This window comes from Panicum virgatum, chromosome 2N (assembly GCF_016808335.1).
Source record: "Panicum virgatum strain AP13 chromosome 2N, P.virgatum_v5, whole genome shotgun sequence".
Classification (NCBI taxonomy): domain Eukaryota; kingdom Viridiplantae; phylum Streptophyta; class Magnoliopsida; order Poales; family Poaceae; genus Panicum; species Panicum virgatum.
Window position 1 is genome coordinate 55,576,578 of NC_053146.1, and position 16,626 is coordinate 55,593,203.

A 16,626-nucleotide genomic window follows, 5' to 3' on the forward strand; every position below is an offset into this window, starting at 1 on the left:
AAAAAATAAATAAAGACAAGCAGAAACAAGCCGAGCCAAACAGGCTCAACAGCCAACACCCCAAGCTCCTCCCCACCCTTTACTCCTGCACAGTCTCACGCACCCCACTGCTTTGACTTTGACTACCCCTCTTCCCCCTCCCCCTTCCCCACTCCCTGACTCCCCTACGCCACCCTAAACCCTGCGCTAAACCTTGGCAAGGGTAGGGGTAGGGTCCGGTAGCCTCCGATGGGGAACTGCGCCGCCTCCCGCCTCGCCGGCGGCGGTGGCGGCGGCGACGGAGGGGACCCCGTGGCCGTGTGCCGCGACCGGAAGCGCCTTATCAAGGCGGCGGCCGAGCGCCGGTTCGCGCTGGCCGGCGCGCACGCCAACTACGCGGCGGCGCTGCGGTCCGTCGCCGACGCTCTCGACGTCTTCGTCGCGCGCCACACCGCGCCGGCGCCGATCCTCATCACGCTCCCCACCCCCAGCAACTCGCCCCCGGGCTCCCCCAAGGCGGCGCAGGTTCAGGTGCAGGAGCTTCCCTCTCCCGCCACGCCCCCGCCGCCGCTGCAGCAGGAGGAGGAGGAAGCGCCGGCATCCCCGGCCGCCGCCGAAGATGGGGGCGGCGGCCCGCAGACGCCGGAGATGGCGTGCCCGTACTACTACCAGCCCCCAATGACGCCGCCGCCGCCGCCTCCTGCGCCGTCGGCGGTTGGCGGGTGGGACTTCTTTAACCCGTTCTACGGTACTGAGGAGGTGGCTGCGGCCATCAGCGACGAGGAGATGCGCGCCGTGAGGGAGCGGGAGGGCATCCCCGAGCTGGAGGAGGCGGAGGAGGAAGAGGACGACGGAGCCATGGAGGCGGAAGCCAAGGCCCCGAAGACAGAGGTGTCTCTTGGAGTCTCAACTCCCCAAGAAGAGGCTAGAGATGTGTGCGAGATGGAGGGGAACAACAGCGGGCTGGAGGTGGCCGTGGCGCCTCAGGGGCGCGAGCTGCTCGCGGCGCTCAAGGAGGTGGAGGAGCTCTTCGCGCGCGCCGCCGAGGCCGGAAAGGAGGTGTCCAGCATGCTCGAAGCCGCCACCCGCGTCCCCGAGCTCAAAGGTCCAGCCTTTACTGCGCTCCATCGCTTTTCTTCCCGCGATTTCGCTCTCTGGTTGCAACTTGCTCGATCTGTGCTACAAATGTGGTGCTGGGTTGGCCAAATCCCTTTTGCTGTTTCTGGAAATCGTAAGATTTGGGTGTAATGCTGCGAGTTTTGAGTGGTTTTGACAAATCTTTTATCCAAGGAAGTCCTTTTGTAATTCCTAGTTGGGTGATAGCTTTTTATACTCATCAGGAGTTGAGGACTCACGAGTCTGGATGGAATGGGATGATATTACTGTTCTTATTTTAGGACTCCCCGTGCCCCTGGACAATAGACAGAGTATATGTCTTTAAAAAGTGCCTTTAAATATTCCTGGCTGATGTAATAGCCGCCCACTGCCAATTTGTTATCATCTTTTCTGCTCTGCAGTCATTTCATGGGCCATTTTGCGTAGCTCCTTTGATGCTAGTATACTTGCTGCCCTCGATTGCTAAAGTGATCCTTTTGGTATGCAAAAGGCTAAAGCTGCGCTGCTTGATGACCAGCATCATGAATCTGCACTGTTGCTTCAAGTTAGAACAATAGGAGTATAAAAAGGCTCGGTTTTGTTGGTACCAGGAATCCATGGATTAGTGGTAGTTATCAGTTGATACTATGTTTCGTATGCCTTTGAATCATCATATTTACTCTACATTTATATCCTGGCAGAAAATTCATCAAAGATAATTCATGCCATCACATGGCATCGCTCTCCATCATCCGTATCCTCATCCTACAGAAGTGAGCTGGGAGCAAGCTCAAATAGCCTGTCCTGGACGGACAAGAGTGAAACTAAGAGTGATATATTCGAAGACTATGGTGGGATGAAGTCAGGAAGTCACTCCCAGACTTTAGGAAGACTGTATGCTTGGGAGAAGAAACTTTATGAAGAAGTTAAGGTGGGTTTTACTCTTGATTCTTCACGAGTTTTTGACCATTACTTATGTTGGAGTCAATTGATAGTTGAGTTCGGAGCATAAATATTAGAATTGTGCTATTCTCTGAATGATAAACAAAAGAAAATGAGTGTATATCTTTTGAGCTGAGTTGCCACACCCCGTGACATGGCCAGCTACCAATCGTTTGAGCTAGGGGTACCATCTTGTATTCAAATTAGTTTTGTGATGTGTCCTTATGAGAGCAAATGCCTCAATATATCTTGACCAATATGTGTTTCTATTGTCTGTATATAATTTTTTTTCTTGCCTCACTGCAGAGCAGTTATCCTACATGGTTTAACTATCTTATCAGTTGTCATCTATTGATTTTTTTGTACATCTGTACTGATATTATTTATATTCAATCCTGTGCAGGCTATAGATCAAATTCGACAAACCTATGAGAAAAAATGTGTTCAGCTGAGGAACCAAGATGCCAGAGGTTCAGAGCTGCGTAGTGCTGAAAAAACTAGGACAACAGTTAGAGACTTGTATACAAGAATCTGGGTTTCTCTACGAGCAGCAGAATCTATATCTGATAGGATACAGAAGTTACGGGATGAGGAACTGCAGCCACAACTTGTTGAGCTGTTGCAAGGGTAAGCAAACCTTCCTCACGTATAGGATTGGTTCTGTAGTTCTCATTTCAATCTGTGCTGATGCTTTGGCCGGTTGGCCGCTCCTTTGCAGCTTCACAAAATCTTGGAAATTAATGGTAGACTCACATGAGACCCAGAGGCAGATAATGTTTGAGGTGAATTCATTCACATGTCCAGCTTATGGCAAATTCTGTAATGACGCACAGCGTCATGCAACTCTGAAGTTGGAGGCGGAACTAAGAAATTGGAGATCCTGCTTTATAAGCTATGTCAATGCTCAGAGAGCATATATGGAAGCTCTTGATGGCTGGTTATCGAAGTTTATTCTTACTGATACCATCCGGTACTCCAGAGGGATCTCATCAATTGCTCCTGATAGAGCTGGTGCCCCAACTTTAGTTGTTATTTGCCATGACTGGTACGCTACGCTGTGCAAGCTTCCAAACAAGCGGGTCTCATTCACCATGCGAAATTTTCTCAGAAGTGTGAGAGTGCTATGGCAGAAGCAGGGAGAAGAGCAACAGCAGAAAAGAAAAGTGGACAGCCTGTCAAAGGAGCTGGACAAGAAGCTAAACGCTTACAAAAGAGCAGAGAACAGGATCATTGGCACCAAGCTTCTGGAGCATAAACCTGAGATAGACGCGAAGCAGCGCATGGAGCACCTGTCGGAGAAGAAAGAGATGCTCAACGTCTTGAGGAAGAGGATTGAGATGGAGAAAGCGAAGCATCAAGCCTGCATGCGGGACACACACGATGTCACTCTCAATGGGTTCAAGATCGGCCTCGCCAGTATCTTCGAATCGCTGACCGAATTCTCGAAGGATCTGGTCAAGCTTTACAAAGACCTTCTAACTCAAGCCAACGCCAAAGATTCAGAGAAGGCTACTGCCGAGAAACGGCCCTGCGTTGAGGGGCCATATTCGCACATAGCGGTGGATGCTACATGAATGTTAGTGACCCCCGTTGTAGGACTTAGCCAGTTGCATTGCCCCAGTTTTTGGGCCCCTAGAATCTGTCTGATTTTAGCTTGTAGAGTACCATGTTGATGTTGGTTGGTTGTGGGAGGTAGGGTCATTCTTGTGGGCAACTTGTGCTTGTAATTATTCTTCTAGCTTGATATCAGTGGGGGGATTCGCTCTATCGCTGCTGGTGTTCTTCCCTAGTGGTGCCGTTCACCCTGTCAGGCATCTGGCCAGCCATCGCAATGTGCCAATGTGCATGAGAATGGGGAGCACTGGACCGGTAGTCAGGTACTGCATACGAGTATGTTAAGCAATAGAAAAAGAATCAAAGCTACATACAAGATGCCCATCTGATCATCTGACGAGCTACAGAGGATTCACGCTGCCGTGTTTCACAAAAATGGTGTCAAGTTCAGTGCTGTTCATGTTCAGGAACGGGTGTCCGTGTTGGAATATGAGGGGCTTTTTAGCCCAATTATTCAATAATTCAATAAAAAGAATTAAACCTCACTACTAATGCTAGGGAGTCATGAGGATGTTAATACCATATTGTAATTGAGGAGAGTGATGGCTGGGTAATAAATAGCGATTAAATTAGAGGATTGATGACCAGTTAATGGTACAAATTGATGGCCATTGTTACACCTAGATGTGTCCAGGTTCATCCCCCTTCCTCTAGGATCGACTATAAAAAGAGACCAGCCCCTCTCAATCTAAAATAACACTCTCAAGCTCTCAGGTACTCTTGCTTAGGAGACCTCTCCCTTCTCCCTCAGCTGCTTTCTGCAATCCCCATCGCTAGCGCTGCGAACACAGTTCTGGCGAGAGCAGGCCTCCGAAACCTCTGCAACGCTGAGATCATGCTCGGGATAGCGGAGCAATCAGGTTTTTGGGGAGCGTCTTGACGCGACTGGTCACTCCCTGATCGACTACTTCGTCTACTTCCCGGTGGCCGAACGAATGTCTACGTCCTCGACTTCCTGGTGGCCGAACGCCTACGTCCTCTACTTCCTTATGGTCGTACCTGTGTTCCCCAAGTGAACACCAAGATCGTCTCGACTACTTTCCAACGGCCATCTGCACTGCATCGACTAAGTTCGGCTACATCGAACATCCCTGACCGACATAATGTCTAGTCATGAGAACGGCGCACCCAGTGCCTCCGGCACTGGTCCCGCCTTAGGGTACACTTTAAACCAATTCTGGTTTATTATTTTGTTCATATTTATTAATGAGAATAACATGAACACGAGCACATATTTTGTTAGCACAATATCACTTATTTATGCCATGAAATTGATAATAACATTTGGAATTAAAATATACCGAAAATTGCTTAGCTATCTAACAATCCAAAAACCTAATCATGTTAATAGGCTTTCGGTATCTAGCTTTGCTGCAACAATCAAACCGCCACCTTTTGATGGTTCAAATTATAAACGTTGGCAAGAGTAGCTTATACTATGGTTGACAGTGCTGAGAGTGATGCATGTAAAAGAGAGTAAGCCTGAACAGTTCACTACAGAGGAAGGAAGTGCGTTCGATGAGGCTGATATCCTCTTTCGAGGCTGTATCATTAGTGTTCTCGCTGAAAACCTGGTGGATAATTATGTCCGGCTGCCAACTGGCAAAGCGTTGTGGGATGCTCTTGAGGCTCAATATGGAGTGTCTGATGCCGGTAGTGAGTTGTATGTGATGGAGCAGTTCCTTGACTATAGGATGGTCGAAAACCGTTCTGTGGTGGAACAAGTCCATGAAATACATACTCTGGCAAAAAATCTCAAAAATTGTAGCAAAGAGTCCCCATGTGTGTTACCCGATAAGTTTGTGGTTGGAGGTATTATCTCTAAGCTGCCACCTTCTTGGATGGACTTTGCTACTTCACTAAAATACAAGAGACAGGAGTTCACCATAGATGGACTCATTGGGCCTCTTGATGTTGAGGAGAAGGCGAGAGCAAAGGACATACGTTGGAAAGGAGTTGTTGGTGCTTCAAGTGCCAATTTTGTTCAGAAGAACAACTCCCACAAGAAAAAGAAAAAGCCACCGCTGAACCAACCAAAGACTAAGCAGACAACCACCTTCAAAAAGAAGAAGGGAGCTTGCTATGTGTGCGCTAGTTCAGAATACTTTGCTGCAAAGTGTCCGAACCGCAAAGGCAAGGATTCCGCCAACGTGGTAATTAGCAAGCCTAGAGGAATATCGGGGTACGGTAATTTATTACCTACAGTTCTTTCAGTTTTCTGTTCACCCGAGTGGTGGGTTGACACTGGTGCTAATATTCATGTTTGTGCTGATGCTTCTTTGTTTTCTTCTTACCAGGTCGGAGGGACTTCCTCCTTGCTGATGGGAAACGGATCGCATGCGCGTGTTCTTGATGTTGGTACGGTAAATATGAAGTTTACTTCGGGGAAGACCGTGCAGCTGAAGAACGTGCAGCATGTCCCCACCATCAAGAAGAATCTAGTCAGCGGCTCTCTACTATGTAGAGATGGTTTTAAATTAGTCTTTGAGTCCAATAAATGTATCTTATCTAAGTTTGGTATTTTTGTTGGAAAAAATTATGAAAGCGGAAGCTTGTTCCGTCTTTCTTTGTCAGATGTTTGTAATAAAGTCGCATACAATGTTATTAATGTTGATGAATCAAATGTTTGACATTCAAGGCTTTGTCACGTTAATTTTGGTTGTATGATGCGCTTAGCTAATTTATGTTTAATTCTAAAGTTTATTTTTGTCAAAAATTCTAAGTGACATGTATGTGTTAAATCAAAACAAACTCGCAAGCCTCATAAAGCCGCGGAGGCGAGGAGCTTGGCACTTTTAGAATTAATTCATTCCGATTTGTGCGAAATGAATGGCGTGTTGACAAAATATGGTAAAAGATATTTCATGACTTTGATCGATGACTGCACTAGATTTTATTACATCTATTTGTTGAAATCAAAAGATGAAGTTTTACACTACTTTAAAATCTATAAAGATGAAGTAGAAAACCAACTTGAAAGAAAAGATCAAAAGAGTTAGGTCAGATCGTGGTGGCGAGTACTTCTCAAATTTATTCACTTCATTCTGCGAGGAATATGGTATTATTCATGAGAGACACCTCAGTCAAATGGGGTTGCCGAAAGAAAGAACCGCACTCTAACTGATTTGGTTAACGCCATGTTAGACACAGCGGTACTTTCCAAAAAATGGTGGGGGTGAGGCTATATTGACTGCATGTCATGTCCTAAACCGTATTCCTACAAAGAATAAAGAGATAACACCATTCATGGAATGGGAGAAGAAAAGGCCAACACTTTCATACTTACGTACATGGGGTTGTTTGGCAAAAATGAGTGTGCCAATAACCAAGAAACATAAGTTTGGACCTAAAACTGTGGATTGTGTCTTTATAGGTTATGTTATTCACAGCGTTGGGTATAGATTTTTAATAGTGAAATCTAGAGTACCTGACATGCATGTTGGTACTATAATGGAGTCCAGAGATGCTACATTTTTTGAAAATATTTTTCCCATGAGAGATGGAACAAATTCATCTAGGCAAGAGTTCATAGAAGATGATAGCTCTGCTGAGCCGATAGAACACAATGAACCTACACTTGTGAAAAATCCTGAGGAGGATAACAATGATGCTCCTAGAAAGAGCAAGAGACAAAGGATTGTAAAGTCTTTTGGTGATGATTTCAATGTATACCTCATGGATGATACACCCAGAACCATTGAAGAGGCATATTCATCTTCTGATGCTGACTATTAGAAGGAAATAGTGAGGAGTGAGATGGATTCTATTATGTCTAATGGAACCTAGGAGGTCGTTGAATATCCTTATGGATGTAAACCGGTTGGATGCAAGTGGGTGTTCAAGAAAAAGCTTAGGCCAGATGGTACTATTGAAAAGTACAAGACTAGACTTGTGGCCAAAGGTTATACCCAAAAAGAAGGAGAAGATTTCTTTGAAACTTATTCACCAGTTACACGATTGACCACAATTCGAGTGTTACTTTCCTTGGCAGCCTCTTATGGTCTTCTCGTTCATCAGATGGATGTTAAGACGGCTTTCCTCAATGGAGAATTGGAAGAGGAGATCTATATGGATCAACCAGATGGGTTTGTATCAAAGGGTCAAGAAGGAGTAGTTTGTAAGTTGTTGAAATCTTTATATGGTCTCAAGCAAGCACCTAAGCAACGGCATGAAAAGTTCGGCAGAACTTTGACGTCCGCTGGCTTTGTTGTGAACGAAACTGACAAATGTGTGTACTATCGCTATGGTGGGGCTGAATGAGTGATTTTATGCTTGTATGTGGATGACATACTGATCTTTGGCACTAGCCTTAATGTGATTAAGAAAGTCAAAGAGTTTTTTATCTCAAAGTTTTGAGATGAAGGATCTGGGAGAAGCTGATGTTATCCTTAATATAAAGCTGGTAAAAAAGAGCAATGGTGGGATGATTCTTACACAGCCTCACTATAGCGACTTTAAACCTGTCTCAACACCATTTGATCCCAGTTTAATTCTAAGGAAGAACAAAAAGATAATGCGAGATCAGGTGAGATATTCTCAGATCATTGGGTCATTGATGTATTTAGGTAGTGCAACATGAACTGACATCTCGTTTGCTGTAAGCAAACTGAGTCGGTTTGTTTCAAACCCGGGAGATGATCATTGGAAGGCTCTTGAAAGAGTAATGTGATATCTAAAGGGCACAATGAACTATGGAATTCACTACACCGGGTACCCGAGGGTACTAGAAGGGTATAGTGATTTAAACTGGATTTCTGATGCTGATGAGATAAAGGCCACAAGTGGATATGTGTTTACAGACCATCTTAACGAGGTCAACTATGAAAACAGAACTCACAGCATTAGATACCGCCACTGTTGAGGCTGAGTGGCTTCGTGAACTCCTTATGGACTTGCCATAGTTGAAAAACTGATACCAGCAATTTTAATAAATTGTGATAATCAAACGGTGATTGTCAAGGTGAACAGTTCAAAGGATAATATGAAGTCATCAAGACATGTGAAAAGACGGTTGAAATCTGTCAGAAAATTGAGAAACTCCGGAGTAATAGCCTTGGACTATGTTCAGAAGGCTAAAAATCTGGCAGATCAGTTTACAAAAGGTTTTTCACGGAATGTGATAGACAATGCATCTATGGAATTAGGTTTGAAACCCACGTGAGTCATTCTATAGTGGTAATATGTCCTACATGATCGGAGGTCCCGTGAAGTAGGATGGTGAAACAAACTAAAGTCTGACTGAGGAAAGAAAACCTTTGTAAAAAGACTCATTTCGTGTATAAGGTGCATTTCTCTTCTAATCTGTATGGTAGGTTGGTCTATACCTTAATGTGTTCCAGGTGGTTTCTTTAAAACAAATGAGTTGTTTTCTTGAAACAAAAATGTTGTCCTACAGAGCGTCTGTAAGGAACACACCTATATGAGTCTAACTATTAGTTATAGTCTATGAGAAGTGGGTAATTTCTAGAAACGCATGAAAGACATGGAGTGTGACTTATAAGCTCCAAACCGCGGGAATGTTTATGCAGCCTAATACCAGTGTATGTCTCTAGTCAAATTTGTTTGCACAAGACTGGCAATTCAAGGTATAGTCCATTGTATAGTTGTGAATAAATGTAGCCTTTGTCCTAGATGGAAGTTCAACTTAATAGATCAAAGAGGGATTGAGAGCATTTTTCAGTGAGGCTTGAAATTTTTGGTGGGGATTGTTGGAATATGAGGGGCTTTTTAGCCCAATTATTTAATAATTCAATGGAAAAAATTAAATATCACTACTAATGCTAGGAAGTCATGAGGATGTTAATACCATGTTGTAATTGAGGATAGTGATGGCTGGGTAATAAATAGCGATTAAATTAGAGGATTGATGACCGGTTAATGGTGCAAATTGATGGCCGTTGTTACACCTAGATGTGTCCAGGTTCATCCCCACTTTCTATAGGATCGATTATAAAAAGATACTAGCCCCTCTCATTCTAAAATAACACTCTCAAGCTCTCAGTTACTCCTACTTAGGAGACCTCTCCCTTCTCCCTCAGCTGTTTTCTGCAATCCCCATCGCTAGCGCTGCGAGCACAGTTCTGGCGAGAGCAGGCCTCCGAAACCTCTACAACGCTGAAATCCTGCTCGGGATAGCGGAGCAATCAGATTTTTGGGGAGCGTCTTGACGTGGCTGCTCGCTCCCTGATCGACTACTCCGTCTACTTTCCGGTGGCCGAATGAACGTCTACGTCCTCGACTTCCTGGTGGTCGAACGTCTACGTCCTCTACTTCCTGGTGGTCGTACCTGTGTTCTCCAAGTGAACATCAAGACCGTCTCGACTACTTTCCGACGGCCATCTGCACTGCATCGACTAAGTTCGGCTACATCGAACAGCCCTGACCGACACAATGTCCAGTCATGAGAACGGCGCACCCGGTGCCTCTAGCACTGGTCCCGCCTTAAGGTACACTCTAAACCAATTCTGGTTTATTATTTTGTTCATGTTTATTAGTGAGAATAATATGAACACGAGCACATATTTTGTTAGCACAATATCACTTATTTATGCCATGAAATTGATAATAGCATTTGAAATTAAAATATACCGAAAATTGACTAGAACAGTCAGCTCCTATGGACGCATCTGACGAGCTACATAGGATTCGCTGCAGAGGCTCAGGGGGTGATCAACGGCTGCCTAGACCGCGCGGCGGCACAAGGGGCAGGAGGCGTGCCGGAGCAGCCAGCCGTCGATGCACGGCAGGTGGAACGTGTGGCGGCACATCGGCAGGCTCCTCGCGCTCTCGCCGGCCTCGAACTCCTGCGGAGGAACGATCGTCAAGAGAAGGTCATGGTGGGTTCAGTCTGCGGATTCATGTCGAGTAGTAGTAGCCAGCAGTAGGGGATGGATGGATACCTGGAGGCAGACCGAGCACGCGATGAGCTCGCCGCCGGCGTCGACGTTGCCGCGCTCGGCGAACCTCACGACCGGGAGCGCGTCGATGGCGGCCCTCGGCATGCCGCTGGTGCCGCCCGTCCCGAAGAAGTCGGCGCCGTCGCCTTGCCCGGCCGGTGCCTCCACCGCGCTCATCTGCAGGAGCCGCCCGTGTCACGTACGCAAGGGCAGCGTTGGTACATGATTTTAGTCGGCGTCATACTGGTAGGCGACTAGGCGAGTGGGACGGGGCTCACGTGGCACGCGCACCTGGCTCTCGACGGCGCTGAGCACGGCGGGGTCCACCTTCTCGCGCACGAGGCGGCCGGTCAGCAGGCTCCAGATCACGTCGAGCTGAGAAACAGAAGAAGGCCAGAAACGTGGGTCAGCACGGCACGTACGGCACGCGACGAAGCTACGCGCCGACGAATTTTCGCCGTTGAATTCGGCACCGATCTACGGACGCAACGCGCTGACGCGTGAGGCCGAAGCAAGAGCGGAGCAGGGGGCACCGACCACGTAGACGACGCTCCAGATGGCCGGCTCGCCGGAGCAGCGCCATATGTCGAGGTAGGACTCGACGACCTCCATGGACACGAGCGCGCCCGTGAGGCCGCCGACGCCCGTGCCGCGCAGCACGCCCGTCTCCGTCGCCAGCCCGATCAGCCCGCCCGTGATCGCGCCCAGGACCGTGCCCACTGCCAGCGTAGCGACGAAATCGATCAGAGCCAAGTAGCCAACACACGGTTGCAGCCGCGCGCCATGGCCACGGAGCAATCTGAGGGCTGACGACTGACCTGTCGCGAAGACGCAGGTGACGAGGCCGCGGGCGAGGCCCTCGGCGGCGCGGGCGGCCAATGAGCCGAGTCGGCCGCCGCGGACTCCCGCCGGCGAGACGCGTCGCGCCGCGGAATCGGCAGTAGCAGGATGGAGCCGGGCGCCGTGGTCGGGGAGCGTCGTCGTGTCCACGTCCATGTCCGTGTCCGTGCCTGCCCCGCCGCCTGCGCGGTCTTCTCGGGGAGGCAGGGGGGCTCGTCTGCAGCTGGGAATCGGTGTGGTGAGAATTCGGAGGACGCGGAGGCGGAGGCGGAGGCGTGCAATCCGTCGACGGCTCCTCTATAACGGAGGTGGAGGGAGGAGGAGACGTGGGAGGTCGCGAGGTTAGGTTGGAAAATCTCCCGGGCTTTTGCTCGTTGACGCGGACGCGTGCGTGCGGGGGCTTGACTGCGGCGAGGCTGACAGGATGTAGGCCAGGATAGGCGCGCCCCGGCACGCGGCAGCGACAGAAGCAGCGTCGGCGAGTGCGACCTGCGCCTAGACTGCCTCGTCCTCCACATCCTCCTCGAGTGTCCAACCCGGAGACGCTACGCGGCGTACGGGTACTCGCCTCCGGTGCGGCAAGGAAGAAGAAGAAGAGGCAGTTCGGTTCAGTTCAGGTGTCGCCGCGATGGCTTGCTCGTTTGTCCCCGTTGCGTCTCATGCTCTCATTCTTCGGTCGGCCTGCCCCTCGCCGCGCGAGCGATCGCTCCCTTAACCACCAAGCTTTCGCTTTCACCGCAGCTGAAAGGGAATCTATAGGCAACCCCTCCGTGTCAGCAACCGGCCGCGGAAACTTGTGTGCCGCGATCTTCAATCTCCGCGGGCTAACAGTTCGTCGTCTAGAAGGGCGCCAGCTGCGTGGCCGGAGAAATGGACTGCCCTGTCCTTGTCATCTGATGTTCCGCCGTGCCCTGCCCGTGCATGACGCCGGCCATGCTGTTTCTGCGTCTGAGCGATGGACGACGGTGAAGGCGGCGCCCGGTGGAGGGGCGGCAGCCAGCCCGCCCGCCCGGCAGGGGGGCGGCAGGCTCCCCAAATATAAAAGTTAAGCCTCTTCCTTCGCACCCTCATTTCTTGTCTCGAGGACACAGAGTTGATTAACAAATCAATATCAAATCAATACCACCTCCGGCACCAAGTTCAGTTAACTGGGATGACGACCTAGATGATTTCATACCCCGAAACCATGACCTCCAAGACCTGATGTTTCTCCCCCTGTACATGAAAGTAGAATCATAAAAGAGAGAAAGGGAAAGTCAAGAGGTTCATCAAGTCAAACTGCACCACCTCCAGCACCAAGTTCTATTAACTGGGATGACGATCTAGATGACTTCATGCCCCCCGGACTATGGCCTCCAAGAAATGACATGATGTGTATCATATGGTGTTATGGTGTTGATTGGTCTAGATTGTGAACTAAATTGTGACGGGGCGGCAGGCTGCCTCTACCTTTAATTGCAATAGTTATATGTTTGCTATGTTTGATTGCAATGATTATATTTTTTGTGAACCTTGAACCTCGTGTGGCTCTATGACTTGGTCAAGTAGAGTTGGCGTTCAGAATTATTTGATTTGTTTAATTGGTGCTTGTGCTAAAGGTGGCCACAAACCATGTGTACAAGCATTTGGGGCAGACCAATTTGATACAATAAACGAAATTTAAATTGAACGTTAAACAAGATATCATATAAGATATTACATTGAAGGTTTCATTCATTACAACCAAATTCTATAGAAATACGCGCTGCCAACTAATTAAATAAGATATTTAGGCATACTACATACACAATATACTTTGTTTCGTACAAATAAATACATTGGAAGGTGTGTCATGCACAACTACATGCGGCGAATTCTTATAGGTGGAGCCGACCCATCCGTTGAATTCCCGGAAGGTCCAGCCTCGGCAGTAGCAGTGGGTACGAGGTAGGTTGTCATATGATGCTTCATAAGTGCCAAACCTCATCTCAAATACTTTTTGTTTAGCCCGCCAAGCCTTTGCATATCTGATCACATACTGGAAATTCTTTTCAATGTCCCTAATTATCAATGCAGGCTCGTAATCCATTTTGTCAAGAATCACCCCATACATCTTCTTAGCCACGAAAGTTGATGTGATATTATGATGATGTCCCACAACACATGTCAATCTACAAGTATGTGGTATAACAATTGAACATTCCCAGTGTGTCTTGAACTTTTCCTTGTAGTCATGCACTCGCCATGTACAGTCTCTATCTGCACACCTCACCTCGTATTCTTTGCTGCTAGACTTCAGTACTCCGAATTCCTTTCTTAGAGATACAACACAGAGCTTCACAACATCCTTCACATCCTCAATGGTACGATACTTTGCCCCTTGTACAACCTCAATCACTCTGTATTCAAACTTCGAACTCCTAATATCTTGTACCACTAGATTCCCAAAACCCGCTTCTTGCCATTCACCTAGCACTGGGAAGCGCTCATCGTCCTCATCGTCCGATGAGTCCCCACATTGCTCCATTATTCGCGCATCCTGGTCTTCTTTCTCCATGTCCTCCACAATTCCAGGTATCCGCTCGCATTCATCTGCTAAACCTTGTGGTTCTGGTTCTGGAGCTTGCACGTTTGTCGGGTACGACGATTAGGGACACCCTAATCGGGATACTAAGATCGCCTTAAAATGCAAACACATGTTAAAGCAACTGGGCCCACGAAGGCTCACGGCCTCCTTCCAATCTGAAAGAAAGGAAAGGACTCAAAGAAACCCAGCGTGCGGCCCATTCGCATCCCTCTCGAACCCGCGGGAGGATACCCGCCTCGCTCGAGGGTCCCCGTCGAGACCCCTCGACTGCGCCCCGCATCTCCGATTCGCTCGAGGGTAGGTCACCTACCCTCGAGCGGGCAAAACATCTCCGCCTCGCTCGAGGGTGGCAAACCTACCCTCGAGGGAGTAACTCATCTCCGCCTCGCTCGAGGCCACCTCTCGGCATAAGGGACAAACGGCCCTGCCGCTCACCCGCCCGTTGTATGAAGGCATTAAAGGCCAGCCACTCCACCACGGCACCCAGGACAGGCGGCGTCGGGCCGCCATTCCCACAGTGGATGTGATCGGGGTCCCATCCGCTGACTCCGGTCACCGCTCCGCCATCCCGGATGCTGTAGCAGCACTGTTGGACCTGCGACGCGAGACAAGACAGGCTCTGCACTGCTCCCGTTACTATTCTGCCTACACCGATCAACCGGACCCACCTCCCGCTGAGGAAGGGGTCCGGCGACGTCACGTGTCCTTCAGAGAGGGGAGCTCAGCACACACGGACGGGGTCCCAGACCTCCCCCCTCGAGGAGTCCGGGACCTCCACGTGTCCCCCGGACCTCCTAGTGTGCACGCCCGCACTCCGACCAGGGGGTCCGGGGCCGTCGCGCGCCCCGCTGTCGCAGGTGCATATAGGACTCTAGTCCGTAGGGCCCACTGAACGCCACCGCGCCGTATATAGAAGACCATACACCAGCGACGACCACGCCGCCTGCAGGGGCTGGCAGGACGACCGGCGCGATCTTCGCTGTACCAAGGACGATATCAAGGACGCCTGCCACGCCTGACGCCATGCCCCACAGTGTACTTCCTACAGTATTCGGTCACTGTACCCCGCGATTCGGGGAAAACTACGACTTCCACGCCCCACCCATGTGCGCCGCCCCTCCTTGTGACTATAAAAGGAGGAGGCGGGCATTCTCTGTCTCCGACGCTCTCTCTCAGAGGACACTCAAACGCTCCTAGACGAGATCCATCATCACCCACGCTCCGGCATCCCTATTCGCCCCGTTCAACCCCTCTTCTAGCAGAGACTTGGGAGCCGTCCTCCCTCTCTCGCCTTGCTTGTACCCCCTACTACAAGCACTCCGGGTGCAAGATAATACAGTGCCCTCGCGCACGTCCTTTGCTGGACATACGGCCCCGCGGCCGGAACCAGGATAAACCGTGCGTTACTGTGTTGCCTCTTGCATCATCATCTGGGACGAGGAAACATGCAGCATTTACTAGTTGGGATCCAGGCCCCCCGGGTCGGGACACCGAAAGTTGGCGCGCCAGGTAGGGGACCTGTGTGACATTTTCTCTCTCGTTCCCATTTTGATCTCCAGGGATGGCGGGCAGATCCAACCCATACCCTATGGGTGTTTCGGATCCGCTCCCAGCGGGATTCGTGATCTGGTTCGGGAGTCTCGAGTTCAGAGCGACCGGCAACGGTTACCTCATGCAGCTCCTCTCACCCAGACGCAACCTCGTCGCTCCGACACCACCAGCCCAACGCAATAGGGGTTCGGGCCACCGTTCGAGACAAGCACGCGTGGAGCGGCGCCATGCGGCACGCCACAGCTCCACCACGTGGGTTGAGGCTGGCATGTCGCAACCCAGCATCGCGCCCAATGGGGCCATCGCCTCATCATCACGTGCCTCGGCGTCATCTGCGCCGGCACTGTTATCTGCTACAGCACCAGTGCCTCCCAGGAGGGGCTCGACCTCGCCTTCGCCTTTCCCCTTTGGGATGCGCAGCACTGCCGCTCGCACCTACGCCTCTTCGATCAGCACTATCTTCACCAAGCATGAGGATCTGTCGGGTCCTCATCTTCTGTCGATCCGCAGCCTCATCGCATTGTCTCCCGACGAATCCTACTCCGAGACGGCGAGCTCAATCGCCGACGACATCAACTTCTTCATGAACAACTTCACGGCCGAGGAGGCCGAGGACTACTCCGGGGTCTGTGACCCCGACGCTCTCCGCTTGTTCCAGCTGGCGACGGCTTACTGCTTCACCTGCTCCGAAGACTCCAGTGAGGGAGATTTCGATCCTTCCCAGGAGTGCTTCATGGTCCAACTCGCGGACGGGTAAGACGACAACGCCCCGGGTGACGACAGGAATGGCGGGGCGGACGCGCAGGCGAACCCACCGGTGGTGCCACATGCAGCCCATTCTTCTTCGTCAAGCTCGGCGGCGCGGCAAGCACAGCTGGCACAGCTCAAGGAGCTTCAGGCCAAGCTTGACGAGCAGCGTCAGCAAACTCAGGAGCAGCGCACCGCACTCGAGCAGCAGCGTACCGCGCATGGGGCACATGACCAGGCGGCGGGACGTGTTGCCCGGGTGCGCATCCTGGCCGACGACAACGTCGACAAACCCCCGGAACTGAAGACGGCCAGCGAAAAACTCATCGCTGCGGCCTATCTACTCCAAGCTATGCCCGAGCCATCGACGCCTTCGGGCCGCAACCTGCGCCGCGA

At 50.2% G+C, this 16,626-nt stretch overlaps 2 protein-coding genes across 2 annotated transcripts; one reads left to right on the forward strand and one right to left on the reverse strand.

The window, feature by feature from the left end:
• Nucleotides 1–131: 131 nt before the first annotated feature.
• On the forward strand, nt 132–3,783 carry LOC120658214 (protein ALTERED PHOSPHATE STARVATION RESPONSE 1-like). Its single transcript, XM_039936454.1, has 4 exons — nt 132–1,084; nt 1,776–2,005; nt 2,420–2,643; nt 2,735–3,783. The coding sequence occupies exons 1-4, from the start codon at nt 229–231 to the stop codon at nt 3,588–3,590; spliced, it is 2,166 nt and encodes a 721-aa protein (XP_039792388.1). The 5' UTR covers nt 132–228; the 3' UTR covers nt 3,591–3,783.
• A 6,368-nt stretch (nt 3,784–10,151) lies between these two features.
• Nucleotides 10,152–11,730, reverse strand: LOC120658215 (NEP1-interacting protein-like 1). Its single transcript, XM_039936455.1, has 5 exons — nt 11,345–11,730; nt 11,064–11,245; nt 10,818–10,901; nt 10,530–10,703; nt 10,152–10,433 (listed from the first exon to the last, which is right to left on the reverse strand). The coding sequence occupies exons 1-5, from the start codon at nt 11,520–11,522 to the stop codon at nt 10,311–10,313; spliced, it is 741 nt and encodes a 246-aa protein (XP_039792389.1). The 5' UTR covers nt 11,523–11,730; the 3' UTR covers nt 10,152–10,310.
• Nucleotides 11,731–16,626: the final 4,896 nt, after the last annotated feature.

What these genes read in the sequence shown, in the direction of transcription:
- LOC120658214 (XM_039936454.1), top strand. Translation starts at nt 229, where the DNA reads ATGGGGAACTGCGCCGCCTCCCGCCTCGCCGGCGGCGGTGGCGGCGGC. An exon ending in CCGCGTCCCCGAGCTCAAAG is followed by an intron (nt 1,085 to 1,775) that starts GTCCAGCCTTTA and finishes ATATCCTGGCAG; the next exon opens with AAAATTCATCAAAGATAATT. An exon ending in CTTGTTGAGCTGTTGCAAGG is followed by an intron (nt 2,644 to 2,734) that starts GTAAGCAAACCT and finishes GCTCCTTTGCAG; the next exon opens with CTTCACAAAATCTTGGAAAT.
- LOC120658215 (XM_039936455.1), bottom strand. Translation starts at nt 11,522, where the DNA reads ATGGACGTGGACACGACGACGCTCCCCGACCACGGCGCCCGGCTCCAT. An exon ending in CACCTGCGTCTTCGCGACAG is followed by an intron (nt 11,246 to 11,344) that starts GTCAGTCGTCAG and finishes CTACGCTGGCAG; the next exon opens with TGGGCACGGTCCTGGGCGCG. An exon ending in CGTGCTCGGTCTGCCTCCAG is followed by an intron (nt 10,434 to 10,529) that starts GTATCCATCCAT and finishes GTTCCTCCGCAG; the next exon opens with GAGTTCGAGGCCGGCGAGAG.